At 31.1% G+C, this 17,042-nt stretch overlaps 1 protein-coding gene across 1 annotated transcript; it reads left to right on the top strand.

Moving 5' to 3' along the window:
- The first annotated feature begins 601 nt into the window (after positions 1 to 601).
- On the top strand, positions 602 to 8,838 carry LOC143071412 (dopamine receptor 1-like). Its single transcript, XM_076245674.1, has 3 exons — positions 602 to 618; positions 3,278 to 3,387; positions 6,914 to 8,838. Exon 3 carries the CDS (start codon positions 7,588 to 7,590, stop codon positions 8,743 to 8,745), a length of 1,158 nt encoding a protein of 385 aa, XP_076101789.1. The 5' UTR covers positions 602 to 618; positions 3,278 to 3,387; positions 6,914 to 7,587; the 3' UTR covers positions 8,746 to 8,838.
- Positions 8,839 to 17,042: the final 8,204 nt, after the last annotated feature.

Here is a 17,042-nt window from a genome sequence, read left to right as displayed (position 1 = left end):
ATATTATCTGCAATTGATCGTATAAAACGTAAAACAAATGCTTCATAAAATGACGAAACCGAAAAAAGAAATTTAAACGGATCGCCATCGCACAAGGAAATGTAATAATTATAAATTTTAAATCGTTCAAAGCTGTATATAGGAAACTGGGCATCCTTATATTAAACTCTGAACAGATGAGGCACCAAAGCTGTATATAGGAAACTGGGGCATCCTTATATTGGTCTCTGAACAGATGAGGCACCAAAGCTGTATAGGAAACTGGGGCAGATGAGACACTGAAATGGAATAAATAGTAGTAATGGAGTTTTTCCTTTTTATTCTAAAATAAGATAAGGATACTTAGCATAAAACTCGATGTAACTATTATAAAGTTCAAGTTTCCAATTCAATGTTCTTGAACCAATTGAAAAGATGTAGCTTTTGAACCTCCAATTTCGCTACGCTATAAATAGAAATGTATATTTGATGTAAGTGGGCTGTTATCACGGTTTCCACTTTAAACTATATTATCATTAAAATTAATTTCATAATTACTCAGGATATTGATAGAACGTAATCCAGCTATGTACAATAAATTATTATATTGTATATTTACTGCACTATGGAAATATTAAGGTAAGAATAAAACTTTACGATACCGCAGACTATATTAATATGTGCTTAAGGTATTATTTTAAGCTTCATTCTTACGATAGACATTTTACAACACATCGTTATTTTGATGATAACAGAATATATTGACGATTTAGACGATTGAATACTGTCTTAGAAAACTGTGAATGTTGTCAATAAAGCCACTTAACATGCCAATAAAATAATTAAAAATAACATAACGCAATTGATTACCATTCATTTCAGTGTTAAACTCCCATAACTATATTTCTTTTCAAAAGAAAATTGATTTTATCATGCATATGACAATTACATAATTGTGTATGTGCGTGTAGTGTTTGGTCCTGTACCACAAAGTACACTGTGATTGCATCTTTGAAATGTTAACCGATAGTTTCGCATCAAACAACGTACCGTAAATTGAAATACGAATGGCCGTTAATGAAATTTACTTGTAGAAATTGGAACATGCATATCTCGATATAGAGTGCATTTTTACTTATTATGCTTGTTTGTTTTGTTCACACATCGTTGTCAATATAATAGAATTTGATGCGACTGTCATACAAGTGTGAGGTTTAGCTAGCTATAAATCAAGGTTAAATCCATCATTTTCTACATAAGAAAATGTTTGTTCCAAGTCAGGAATATGACAGTTGTTATCCATTCGTTTGATGTGTTTGAGCTTTGATTTTGCCATTTGATAAGGGACTTTCCGTTTTGAATTTTCCTCAGAGTTCAGTATATTTATGATTGTTTTTAACTCATATCATGGTGAAAGATGATCAATGGTCCATACCAGTTGACCCTAATCTGAAAATTGTTACAAAGTAGCTAAATTCTTACAAGAAAGATCAGTAAAATCAAATTACAAATCGAATATTTTTGATACGATCTGAATGTAATAGTTGTCATTTTATGTGTATGTTTTGTTGCTTAAAAAGATCGTCAACTAATATTCCATTTAAAAAGAATGAAATATGCAAAGAGGATGAATCCTAAAACTTCATTCGAATAAATCAGATAACATCATGACCTAGAAGATAAACGAGTGACGAACAAAAGACCATAAACCACTACAAATATTTAAGAATTGAATGCTTCTTTTTGTTACTTCATTGGCGTGTAAAAGCGTTGACCGAAGTACATTTTGTATGAAGCGTTTCATACTAAAAATGTGCACACGGTCAACGCTTTTACAACCCTATGAAGTTACAAAAAGAAGCATTCAATACTTATAATTACATTTTTTTTAGCTATGATAATGAAAACACGAATTTTATTATTGTTTTATTTAATTCACCTGTGCACTTTATTGTGGGACCACGTGTTATCATGAATGAAAAGTTTTATTGAGCAATGCAATTGCTTACGGAATAACACGTGATGTGCAGATAGCCAATCAGAATACAGTATCATAATGAAACATACATCTAATGTAATTATATAAAGATAAAAAATGAGTAACACGAACTCCATGCACTGAAAATCCATCACAATGTGAGGAAACAATTGCATGATGGTTATCTCATTCGTTCCACAACTCCTGACTTTTATATGATATACTTGTGTTTGTCTAAACATTAACATACTGTGTGTATTAAAATAAAAAACGATAACACATGGAGTCCATTCAAACAATAAATATATTGTATCTCCATTGTACAACTAAAGGACTTACTATATTATGTTTTACCCAAATCAATCTTAGCTAACATTTCAAGTGCACTAAATTTCTGCCTATCAGCATAATAAAATGGAAAAACGTAATTTTCAAATCTTCATATATTAACGGCATCTGTCATCGCTTAAATCAAAGAAATGGGTTCAACTTTCAAAATATAAAACCCTCATAGCTATATGGAAGTGACTTTTATAATAGAATAATAGTATGGTTGGTTTTTTTTTACATACAGTTCAATTGTATGCGTTTGTTAACAACGGAAGTATTTTTAAAATGTCAAGTGCTTTCCATTCTCCTGAATCTAAAAGTGGTCAGGTGGTTACTTTTTATAGAAATATCACTTCCTGCTTGTTATGGTTACTTGAAGTCGTTGGCTTACAAATCATCGAATAAAAGAAGATACCCGGGGAACTGATTTAACAATTATACCATAACGAAGAGAATCCTGACTTTAACGACAAACAACACTAAAAAAAAACAACACTCGCACTTCGTGCAACCAATTCTATAGCAACACGATTCCCATCAAAAACCAGAGGTGTTGTTCCAAAATAAGGAAAAAGGAAATAAACTATAGTACTTTTCAGACAGACAGTCGCTGTGTATTTATTTAAATATACTTGTTCATTCACGGTATTCTGTGCGGTTTTTTTTATTGCGAGTAACTTTAATTTACCAGTCCGATATGTTGTTACAGTAAAATTCTTATCTAAAAAGTATGAAATCAAAGGCAATATGTTTTGTGATGTAACCATTTACATTCGCCGTAATAAGTATCGACCCATGGACTGCATGTACATGTATTTAGTGCATGTATATGTACTGGTAACAGATTTCGAGGGAAATGATTTGAAAAGCTATAAACACTGGACACATTAATTTCATATAAATGTTTTATAAATGATATTCATGTGAGATTTCACTAGTAGCCATTTACTGCTAATGATTTGTTATTAAATTTATTGTATTATATTGCAGCGGCGGTTGATAATGAACCGTTTATTGTATTCTCAACGTACCATCAATTTTAGTTTGACACTCGTCATTATCAGTTGTTGTCATGTTTTTGGAAGTTAAAACGGATAAAGGTTAGTCATTTCTTATGCTAAATTCAATTTAATTGATGTTTTAGTAAAAATGAGGTTATTTGAAAATTCTCCATCATTTTTTTTTTTTTTTTTTTTTTTTTTTTTTATTAAATTCTGTTTCTATGATATTTTCAAACCATAGCGTCTTCGTCTTGCTTTTTAACTCAAAGACGTCGCTCAATCACTTTTGAGATTTAGAACATCAACATATGCACTGTATTATAGGTTACACGCCATTATTCCGACAGCCCAATATCCGACAACCCATAAGTCTGACACTTGTCAGGGTATCAGGGTAAAATAAAATGTGTCTGTCTGTATTATTCCGGGGGGGGGGGGGGGGGGGGGGGGGGTTACTGACTATCCTTGTTCTATACATGCTCAGAAAATGTATACCTTGTTCTAGACCATATAAAATAAGATGCAGTTCTAGACGGGTTCTAGACTGTATCTTTGACTGTTGAATAAGAGATCCTGTTCTAGACAAATACTTTTTGTTAAAAAAAACCTTGTTCTCACCAGCAGGGAATAAAAAGCGACCCTGTTCTAACCGACAGGAATTGAAAAGAAACCCTGTTATAACCAGCAAGGCCTGAAAAGGTGACCCTGTTTTGCGGCACACCTATACCACTAAAAATATAGTAAGTAACCCCCCGGGGTATTATTACGCTTATGTTATAACATATTTTAAGAAATAACTAGTTTATGAGAAACCAAAATATTCATGGGACGGACGGACTTACTGACGGACTTACTGACGGATTGGCGACCCCCCCCCCCCCCCCCACACACACTTTTTTTAGAAGCGGCGGCATAATGATTGGGTTAACATTAAGACATTACAATACATGTATGATATAATATATCTTTATAGCAGCATAAGCCTCAGTCCGAATCGGAGACAAATCAAAATAGAAAAAAAAAAACAACTAACACATTGATATCAAATAACAGTCGGTATCAAGACCTGTGCTCCATAATTCAAAAGAGATAACAATATAATAAAAAAATTTCCCATAATAGTAAAGTTTTCTTGTGTTAAAATCAAAACAAATTTCGAAGATTCATGTTTTTTTAACTTTTTAAAGTTCTGACAAGTGCTAGAAATATGCTGAAAGAGTTCATCTCTCAAATATTATAAAGTGAACATGCGATTGAAAAATGACGCTCACCCTCAATTTTATCAGCTGTACAATACGATTTTTTGAGAATCTGGCATTTTTAATTCCTAATGTAATGGGTGAACACCGATTCTTAAGTAACATATGAACTGCCTTTTTTAAAATCAATGATATCTAAATATTTTTTCTTTTTGAAAACAATCTTTAAATGAAGTGTCAAGTTTGCCTTTGTCAGTGTTCATTGTTTGAAATTTTTAATAGATGATTCCAATATGATATTAACCAAAACACATAATTTACTAAGTTTTTGATTACAATTAGATAATTCAAGGATTTGAATAGTTATATAATATACTGAGACAAATATCCACATGAAAAGAATATTTGGAATCAAAATGGACAACCACAAATAGTATAGAGAGCGGAGTTGGTCTTTATAGAGAAAATTTACCCATACACATAAGACAGATGCATTTGGAAATTATGAGCTGTCGGAATAATGAGCTGTCGGAATAATGGGCTGTCGGAGTAATGGGCTGTCGAAATAGTGGGCTGTCGGAGTAATGGGCTGTCGAAATAGTGGGCTGTCGGAGTAATGGGCTGTCGGAATTGTGGTTGTTGGACTAATGGGATGTAACCGTATTATCATTATCTTTCCATTGAGTCTTGGAAATTTCACGAAATCTGTCACATGTCCCTATTTTCTAAAAGGGGGATAATGTAACACAAACATATTATTGAGTTTTAGGCGCAAAGTTGCAAGTATAAAAGCTTTTGATGTTTTAATAAGTCATAATGGATCAGACAAATCTGTAAAAAAACCCACACAAACAAAAAATAAAAAGATTAATTCCGTATTAAGATAAACGTACCTTTTTAGGTTTGTCTTCTTGTTACTTTCAAAACACAGTATAGTCGATACCTGTTTTACTAATTGTGAATTTACATATTAATTTAACAATCTGAAAGTTAAACTTGCATCTATTAACGAATGAAACTTATTAAATTGTCAAATTGATCATTATACATGACTACATGTTTGAGAGCCGTATAGTTTGACTCGAGTTATGCTTTATTTGCTTTACGTACGATACTTAAACTGTGAACAAGTATATCAATTATGAACTGAATCATGGCCCTTTATAGCTTGTTGTTCGGTGTGAGCCAAGGCTCCGTGTTGAAGGCCGTACATTGACCTATAATGGTTTACTTTTTTAAAATTGTTATTTGGATGGAGAGTTGTCTCATTGGCACTCACACCACATCTTCCTATATCTATTATATTGTTTCAGTCTGTGATTTCAATAAAATTGGAAAATAAACTTCCGATTTTCTTGAAGCGAAAAAAATACACAAATTTATAAATTAATATACCACTTAGAATTGTTTACACTAAAAAAAACTATTACAATGTGCGTTTCTGGTTTCTTAAGTCGAAAGACATCTTAATGTTTTATAACTGTCTTATGTAAAAATCAAGATAAACAAGGCAAGTTTAAAATATATTCCATGTTTTAACTGCTTCCCTTTTCTTTCAGATTTTCTCTTTTAAAAATCATAATTTAATTACCAATTTAAATATAAAAACGGGTGATTATCAGAAGGTAATTTATCATCGTCCAGGGGATAGGTTAAGAACGGGGTATGTCATGGATTTTAAATGATTTCACGTTTCTCTACTTCAAATTAAAAGTGTAAATAGAATTATTAATAGAAAATGCTTAATGGAATAGGCGTTTATATTTGAACAAAAGTTTTAACCACCCGTGACACTACTTCGATAGGACTATTTTAATGCTCAGGTAAAGAGCGGCAAGTTTTTTTTCACCGCATATAACATCGTTGTTAAAATTATAAATGCAATTCTAAACGACATATAATATTTCATTGGAGTCATAATTACTTATACTTTGAAAGAAGTTTCTGCATATTATGTCGATGTTAGAATATGATAAAGTGAAAACTTCACAGGATAGATAAAGTTAGAAGCATTTTTCGCTTTTTAATGAAACTTCAGATTTGACGATAAAAGTAAATCATAATCTAGAAAAACTGAAAAAAAAATATGACATATGGAGAAATATACACATTAGTGTTAATATTGTAGAGATAATTAATTACGTCCACAAGAGTATGTGCTACTAGATGATTTTCACGTTAAATACTTCTATCAATCGTTGAGAGATACCACGTGTATTACAAGGAGGCTGGATAATTTTCTTGGCATAAAAATCGTTACAACTCACTGATACATAAATATTTGTAATCCAATCATTTTTAACTTTGCGAATTATTTGTAAAATCAATGAGAAACTTGTAAGATTGTTTTCTTATACTTTATGCTACAATACATTTTAAAATCGAAGGACATGTATTTTTTCACATTTAATTTCTTCTGTTGATAGGACATGCGCATTGATAATAAACGTGGCTACAGAGAGTGCAACAGAAAGCTTAAGAAAGAAATATTATTAAATAGTAATCGTTAACTACAAACTGGGCGGTCAGTAAATAATCAAGTGAAGATCTAACAAAAATATCTCGAATGATTTATTTGGGAAAAAAATAGAACAGGATCCAGTGATCGGAGAGTGATTTTAAAGGATAGTATTACTATTGGAAAAGATTTTAGATAGTTTAAATATGTTCATTTGCGACAGAGGACAATATTAAATCAATCCAATTGTGATTAAAAGTTTGTATTGAGATTTTTTATTTATTAAATGGATTTAATTTCTTTTAAATGACGAGCAATGTTTTGATATGGAAATATGTCATATAAGTAAAACTGACAATTAATAATCACAACGATTTGGAAGGAATATTCAATACAGAGAGTTCATGCGAAAAAATGCAATTATCGAAGCAAATATTGAATTTTAAAGTGGAAAAGAAAACAAACCGTCGGTATTTATAAAGTGTGTACATAAAATTAAAGCGTTGTTTACATGGAATAAAGTGGTAAAGAGTGTCAGTGTGTTCCAAATCGATCTGGATGTTTGTTGGACTTCTAACTAGCTAAGATTATGTCAGTTAGATATGGGTTATTCTCTTCGGGTCTTACTAATGATTCGGGACTATGATAACAAATTTTTCTATATTGGACCTATCTTCGGATAGTCCGAATTATACAATTTTTGATACTATAAATAGCACAAATGTCTCGAACAATACAAACGAAGAGGCAACTGGAAGCGGCTACCAACTGGCTGAAAAAATTATTATTGGGACCATATTATCTCTATTCATTATCCTAGCGATAGTCGGGAATATTTTAGTCTGCGTTGCTGTTTTTACGGACAGACGTTTAAAGCATCTTAATAATTTATTACTGGTATCGTTAGCTATAGCAGATTTACTAGTAGCTATCCTGGTGATGACGTTTGCTGTTATCAATGACATTCTTGATAAGTGGATATTCGGAGCTACATTTTGTGATATTTGGATATCTGGCGATATCATGTGTTCTACAGCCTCCATACTAAATCTGTGTGTCATAAGTCTCGATAGATACATACACATTAGAGATCCATTCCGATACGAGAATTGGATGAACTGGAAGAAAATTGCCGCCATGATAAGTGCGGTTTGGATTATGTCTTGTGCGATCTCGTTCATCCCGATACATTTAGAGTGGCATAAGAACACAGAGGATCGAGGCAAACCATTGGAGGAAAATGTGTGTGCCATGGAGTTAAATCCAGTGTATTCAGTTGTTTCGTCCACAATCAGCTTTTATATTCCTTGTATTGTAATGTTAGCTATTTATATACAGTTATATTGCTACGCACGTCGACATGTTAAAAGTATAAAGAAAACACAAACACCACAGTTTGGTGGTGGCAAAAATAGTTCTAGCCAAGATCACAAAGCAGCAGTGACTTTGGGAATTATTGTAGGTGTATTTTTATTCTGTTGGTTGCCTTTTTTCATTATCAACCTTATAGCTGCATTTTGTAAATGTGTTCCTTTAATTCTATTCAAAATATTAACATGGCTTGGATACGTAAATTCGTGCTTAAATCCTATTATTTACAGTATCTTCAATCAGGAATTCCGAGACGCATTTAGACGAATTTTATTTCCAAAGTCTTGTGTCTCCATAGAACATAGAAACGGTTACGCCTATCGTAGTCCTAACAATTCCTATTCCAAACCCGAGTATACGATGAGAACCGTGGAAAACGGCGCTCAAACAAAAGAACTATTGGAAAAGGACAAGGTAACTGCTTTGTGAAACAACTTGTGATAAATGTAAATATACCTATTTAATGATAATCATTATTTATAATCAAGATATTTTATTTATATAAAAATGTATTTCAGCCAATTTGATGTTTGTGTAATTTGAATTTATTAACAAATGGCTTTAAGAGATAAAATCTCATTCACGTCAACAAACACAACCATCAAAACAATTCATTTTCCCTCGTTGTATCGTATTGTAGTTATTGAACGATTTTTTTAATGTTTGATGATGCAAACAATCGAATAATTTTATAAAATCTAATTTACAAGTAATTTCCCATGTCTAATAAATCATTTTGAAGTTCTCTACAATACAGTTTTAAACCAAATTTCATGATTATTACATTACATAGTATTATGGCGGTTGTTGTTTTACACGACCTTGATGCCTACATATTCGACACCGTTAAACAATTTAATCCACAACTGATCAGATATACGGGGAAGACACTTTATAAAAACAAAAAGTGTCCGGAGGCCATAATATCACAGTCTGTGGACGACAAAACATTTCTCTGGTCGATACTCTAATACAATATATAGGATAAGATATACACAGATAAGACTATTTATACATCATGTCACATGAAAGCTGCTTTTATAAAGTGTAATCATGAAAACGGTCAGTATTTTCATATAAAAGCAAAATATTATTGTTTAATTACACGTGTTTGCTCTTGAATGTTTTATTTATTTGGATTGACCAAACTTAAGACAAGTGTCTATCTGGTGAAGGTCGGTTTGTGCGATCTAACATTTGCATCGAATGTTTATTTCTGCATTTCTCGGCAGCTCTGTATAGCTTTGTTATAAATAAACTCGCCAAAGATACCAGGATAAAAGTGTTGTACCCCAGACGTGTTTCGTCTACAAAAGACTCAAGAGTGACGCTCGAATAATAAAACCAAAATAAAAATGGCCAAAAAGTTATGCCAGTTTTAAAAAAATAAGTATTTTAAAATGTTATCGGTTTTATGTCACTTTTTATAGACCAACAATACCTAATAACAACATACAACACATGTTATAGAAAAAGAGAAATTATAGTTGCATACACCAATTACCGCAGACTAACAATGAATTTGCCAAAACATTTTTAACATCTTTTAATGTATTTTTCATATATATTAAGTTAGACATTAAGATACATGTAAGCTTAATTTTCAAATGTTATATGATGATTTTAAAACTCATAACTTGATTGTGCATATCATTTCATGCACAAGCTATAAATGAAACCATATCTATTAAGGATTGAATGCTCTGATCTTTCTTTTACCAGTAAGATATTGTTAAAAGAAAGCGTGCGTTTAGATTATTTACAAATTCGGTATCCTCTATTCAGTTAGTATCAACATACAGAAATATCCTCCATTCAGTTACTATCAACATACAGAAATATTCTCCATTCAGTTAGTATCAACATACATGCAGAAATATCCTCCATTCAGTTAGTATCAACATACAGAAAGTTCATGTTGTTTTTTCTCATTGTATGATGCAAGTGTCTTCATTTCACTCAAATAGTTTTAGTGGTTGACTGCTTGGATTTAAGCTTAACTACCTTTTCTGTGAAATTAGGAAACATGATTATTTTAATCCTAGATTTGACAAATAGGTTTGGCGCAATCACACAGAAAAACGCAATAAAATCGTATTGATTTTTTCACATCAGACAACATTGGGGCAAACCAATTTGAAAGTTATCTAAATTTGTGACAATTTGCAGTCTGTAAAGGATCGAGTTTGAAGTATTTCTTCCGAATAATGAAAAGTACGGGACAATAATTTGAAAAGCTTTCATTTAAAGGGTAAATTAAACATATTACCGTGTGACATGTCAACAGAAATACATACTATGAATCCCTTTTATTAAAATCATACCGCAGTAAAGAGAGCTCGTTATGTAGTTTTATGGTTTTTTGTGTCATTCTATCGTTTGGAAAGAAAATTTTGAATTACTTTAATAATGGTTGAATTGTACCTGTTTGCCATGTTAAAATTTCAATTAAGTTTCAGCCATATTATTATAAAAATAGTTTAACGCAGGTTTAAACGAGGCATCCAATGGGATGTTATCTAGCACTAAACTGATTATCACCGTAACAGTTTTTATACAATATGCTTTCATTCTTTATATATATAATTCTAATAGTGAATTACTTCAATGACACAGCTACTAAGATATAGACAGTAAAAACAAAAACAAATTAAAGAGGGAAATTTCACACACGTTAATCTCATCTGAATTTCACTCCAAACGAGTTTGTACCTGCAACTCGCATGAACTGATTTCACGTGAGTTTCAAGTGAATATTTTACGTGAAACTCGCTTAAATGTCAAGCACATTATTTTTTTGACGTGATACTCACGTGAATTTTCCAAATAAACTTATTCTAACAACATCTAAATTTTCAAATCTAATTAAAATCACGTGAGATAACGTGTATGTGGTTCTCAGTTCAGGTGAACATTGTCATGTGAGTTTCAGGTATAAGCTCGCTCGAGGTGTATTTCATTGTATATTTCACGTGAGCAAAGTGTGCCTGTGTACAGAGTCAAAAACAGAAAGGTCCAGCAGATTCCAAGACATTTCTTGCAATAAATAATAAAATAATTTACATTTATTCTAGAGAAAATATTTATACAATCATGTGTTTAAAAATTCTATTGCTTCAAATTACTTCATTTAACATATAAGATTTGACTAATCGAGCAAATTATATAACATTAAATATATCATGCTACTCTGACTACACATTGATGCATGCAACATTTTATTATTTGTTTTTTCTTAAAACGGAAAATTGATATTTACAAACATGTGCATGTTGGAATGTTATTAGCTGTTCTTAAAATAACGTTGTATTCTATGAATAATTTATTGCATGTTTATAAATATTTTCAAATAATGTATTAGATTATTAATGCAAGATGTATTTTATATACATATAACTGGTCAAAAGTAAAAAAAAAAAAAAAAAAATAGCAAGAAAGCTTAAAATTCTTTCTTGACCTCGAACGTGACTTCTAATTTTAAAATCATTTTGTATTATGATTGATTTATTGATCGACAAAGCGGTTGTTGTGAGGTAAGATCGAACCCATAACGTGCACGTTAACAGCCAAATCATGAATTTATACAGAAAATGTGGAGGCCAACAGATGCATATGTATTTTCAGTACTAATGTATGAACTGACAAGTCTTTTGTCTCCATTACAGTACGCGTTTACCATGTATATAATTATATAAGAGTGCAAATGCATAGTAAAAAAGGATTAAACATAGAATATTAAAAAAAAAAAGATATTAAAAGGGAATAGTTAAAAAGGCAGCAATCTGACAACACGAGAGAACAAAAAATGCATTGACATATCTTAAAGATGAGAACATGTGGTATGATTGCCAATGAGACAACTCTTCACAACATAAGGTGACTTTATATGCTTCAATGTTAACTAAAACGCCCAGATTATTTTGTTGTAAATGTCTTTGGTATGTATACTCCACACTCTTTTCATTCATATTCAGAATAAATCCGAGCTATACATATTCAAGCTTATTTACTCACAACTTGATTTTCTTCTCCTGTATGTTTTTGAAACTTTATATATACGTCAATATAAAAGAGGGACGAAAGATATCAGAGGGACAGTCAAACTCATATTATCACGATTCCATTTCTGATTTCACTTTTTCTCTGAAGGGTGGGTTAAATCTTACCAATGTTTAAGAATTGTTACCAATTAACCAGCTGAGTCATTAAAAAGGTCAGAATTAAAAACAATCCTGATATAACTAAAAACAAACGGAAGTTTCTGATTGTACAGTGTTTCTTTTTTTTTCTGGCTGCGAGTCAAAATATCTCAATTTCATCTAATTAGATGCTCGTTTAACCCTCATTAGGTAATTATTATAGAAACTGTCAGAATCACTGTGATTTTGAATTTCTCTAACTTCCGAGGAAACTGGGAGATGAATCTGCTTACCTGGTGAGATGTTGACGTAATTATAAATGATCATCATACTTTATAATTTCCTCATTATAATTTTATTGTAATTATTTAATCATCATGGGCGTTAAGTACTGACTAACAGTGTAATCGAGGACCTATAAACAGGTAAAAAAAAAAAACATGGAAAATGAGTGACGGCAGAATAACGGTATTCTCTTTTGAAAAAACAAGAACCGAATCAAAGCTGAACCTTTCAATGCCCTTGAACTTTGTACTTAATTTTATTTAGCCTTTTTTTACTATTTTGATTCGAGCGTCACTGATCTTCGGAGTCTTTTGTTGACGAAACGTGCGTCTGGCGTAACCGATGTCATTGATGAGTTTATTGATAATAATCTAAACTTAAATTCACAACTTGATCTGTCTGCTTGTAGTATTTGTATTTTAGACTTTCTTATTTTAGTGCTTTCTTTGACTTACGACGTTTGATTTCTTCTTTTGTATTTTCTTCTTTTTATAAAACGTGTAATTTAGAAATGAACATCATTCTTATAACTCGAGAAATATTGACTATTTATAAAATGTTATAACCAATAGATAAGAATGTTTAAAAGTATGATAGCAAGTTAATTTGAGGATTATATTAGATAGCTACTATGTGGAAGATTTTGAAGTATCTATATTCTAAACTAAATTGATTGAACTATTAGATAACAACAAGTCGAGTTGAAGATATTTAGTTAATTGATTCTTAAATTAAATCCACTCTTGAAACGTGTAAAACCTAAGTGGGAATTCGAACTACTTGACAACATTTACTGATGCTGATGTCCCCAAATGAAACACATTTTATACTTTTTTATTGGCAGACATGTTACAATTCCTTGTAAGTATTAATTTCAAGTAGAATCGACCAATATCCTAAGTGGTATAGAATTGTAACAGTTTTAACATATAATTTCCTCCAAATACGTCGACCTCTGTAATCAATAGAGTTTTTAAAGACATATAAATAAATAAACATACTGTTTTGTTCATGTTGACACGGGGTCATTGATTTTGGTTACTGGGCTATATAAAGTTCCAATTGATACTTGAATTCCCACTTACTGTCTATTAAGCCTAATTACTGTTACTTAAGCTGCTGTAGGTTTCCTGTCTGTTCTTTCAAAATTACTGTCTGCTCTTAAGTATTAGAAAGAGCAAGATCTGATATCGATATCAAATTATCTATGGCCATGAACGACCATTATAATTGTTATACAATTTTGGCCTAACTATTAGCAATGATTTTGTATCTTTTGTGAATGTTTTACTGTAGAGATCATATATGGTAACCTGTAATAATATTTACTTTTTTCCTATGCATGTATAGTGTCAATTCTAGAAAGTACATTCATATCGAAAGAATATTCCACAGAAGTGTAGGGAAAATGCATAATTCCATCACAGAAAATAAGTTGAAAAGTAAGAAATGACTTATATATATACCTTTAATTTGCTTCTTTTTCTAAAACTGTATCAACTTTGTTTATTTTGGTTTTTATAATGTCAATATTTGAGCATATACATTGCTGATATATTTCTAGCAGCATGAGTTTAGTTCGTACCAATTTGTCATGAATGCAAACTTAGTAAATTGATTGAAAAAATAAAACAAAACTGGCTTTTAATATTTTTGTCATGAAGTCAATGAAGTTTTATGAAGTGAGAAATGTTAAGTTAAGTATAAAAGATTTTATAAATTTGCAATGGACAAAAAGCACGACAGTTGATTAATCTGATAATACAGATTTAAAAAAGTAAAATAAGTCCTTCGTCTGAAAGTTACTTTCTTAAAAACATATTTCTAAATTGCAATTATAACACTGAAATTATGTTGTTTTACAATCCGACTTCAGTAAAAATGTTTAATGTATTTCAAACCAATTTTCTATTGTGTTTGTTGGACAATGTTTTTCGTAATTCGTTTCTTTTTGTGCACTAATATGAATATGTCATTATGTGCATGTACATTGGCAAAGTAAACATTTACCAAAAACTAGAGCATCTTTGAATTATTTCGATGTATGGTAGTTTGTTACACGTTTTAATGACTCATATCTGCCGAAATCAGTGCACTTATCATTAAACTAATAGCATAGGACAACACGAAAAGGAAAGGACATTTTCATTCAAACAATGTATTTTTGTTCTTTTTAAAAACAAAATACAAATAATGAAGTGAGCTTATTAGTTTTCAGTCTAATTCCTGACCTGCCAGATTTATCATTATAACATCATTGAAGTTTATAACGAAACATTACAGGGTTTTTATCAAGATATACATGTTTTATTCAAAGTAGTTAATCAAATTGAAAATATTATGTTTATCTTATAAAAGGTTTTGATATTGATCTTCTCACTTAAATTTCAAAGGTCAACAATTTGTTTCAATTAAGATGAACTACATATATACTGTTCCCAGATCTTCGTCAATAGGGAATCAGTATATAGAGATTGGCTATCAACTGCATCCCTCGGTCATCCTTAACGAAAAAAAACATCCGTGTTTATACAAGTATTATGTAAGAAAGGTAGTGTTAGATTATATCATCTGTTTAGATTTTTTTTTATATTAAGTTTGTAAAATGTTCTACAGAAATGTGTCCGCAAATGAAAAGTGTTATTAGAAGTAAGGAAGTTTTAAATCTTTTCTTTAACCTTAACCAAACATACTTTTTATTTACTGAAACAGTTTTATTCTTTTCATTTCAGCATTGAAATAAAGGGTCTTTTCTTTATCATAAAGCTATAGAAAGCAAATAATTACTGTTTAATTGATCTATACTATAGAATAAAATGTCGTTTAAGTGTATTTACACACGGTCCATAGTTCCTTGCTCCTTGTTTTCAACAAATACTGCGTTAAATAAAAATATTTAATATGTCACAGTGGTTGGCAGACAATAAGAATAATTATTTGACAGTTGTTGTGTCAGACATTTCTATATAATGTTATCCTACCATTTATCTTAATACAAAATAATAATGGGTGACAGAGATATATTCATTCCAAGTTTAGAATTTAATTACAAATTTTCTCTACCCAAGTTGAAACGAGGTAATCATTCATAAAACATTACGGGCACATTATAAAACATCACCGATACATTTTAACTATTTATTTTCAATTTTCCTAAGAAACTGTTCGATGGAAAAAGTGAATAAAAGATAACTTAGTACATTTAAAATCATACTGTCATAATGACATTTAAAGAGATTTATGTTTTGCATATGTGTTTATTGTAATCTGCGTCTAATATTTATCCATTTCAAACGAGAAAGGAATGTTATTTGCGGCAGGTTGGTGCTGATTTCATTAATGAGAGTAATATTAACATGCTGTCAATGCCAGACTGGGGGTAATACTAACATGTTGTTGTCTCCAGACTGGGGGTAATACTAACATGTTGTTGTCTCCAGACTGGGGGTAATACTAACATGTTGTTGTCTCCAGACTGAGGGTAATATTATCATGCTGTCGATTCCAGACTGAGGGTGATATTAACATGTTGTTGTCTCCAGACTGGGGGTAATACTAACATGTTGTTGTCTCCAGACTGAGGGTAATATTAACATGCTGTCAATCCCAGACTGGGGGTAATACTAACATGTTGTTGCTTCCAGACTGAGGGTAATATTAACATGCTTCCAATGCCAAACTGAGGGTAATATCAACATATGTCGATTTTAAACTGAGGATAATATTAATATGCTGTCGATTCCAGACTGAGGGTAATATTAACATGCTGTTGTTTCAAGACTGAGGGTTATATTAACATGTTGTTGCTTCCAGACTGAGGGTAATATTAACATGTTGTTGCATCCAGACTGAGGGTAATACTAACATGTTGTTGCTTCCAGACTGAGGGTAATATTAACATGCTTCCAATGCCAAACTGAGGGTAATATCAATATGTGTCGATTTTAAACTGAGGATAATATTAATATGCTGTCGATTCCAGACTGAGGGTAATATTAACATGCTGTTGTTTCAAGACTGAGGGTTATATTAACATGTTGTTGCTTCCAGACTGAGGGTAGTATTAATATGCTGCCAATGCCAAACTGAGGGTAATACTAACATTTGGTCGATTTAAGACTATTGTTAAAAATATCATGCTGTCGATTTAAGACTGAGGGTAATATTAAAATGTTGTCAATTTCAGACTGAGGGTAATATTAACATGCTGTCAATTTCAGACTGAGGGTAACATTAAAATTCTGTAGATTTTAGACTGATGATAAAATTAATATGTTGTCGAGTTAAGTCTTACTAATAGGT

The sequence above is a fragment of the Mytilus galloprovincialis genome, chromosome 4, assembly GCF_965363235.1.
Source record: "Mytilus galloprovincialis chromosome 4, xbMytGall1.hap1.1, whole genome shotgun sequence".
NCBI classification, from domain to species: Eukaryota; Metazoa; Mollusca; class Bivalvia; order Mytilida; family Mytilidae; genus Mytilus; species Mytilus galloprovincialis.
The sequence above is the reverse complement of the archived record's forward strand: the minus strand, read 5'-3'. Positions and strand labels throughout refer to the sequence as shown.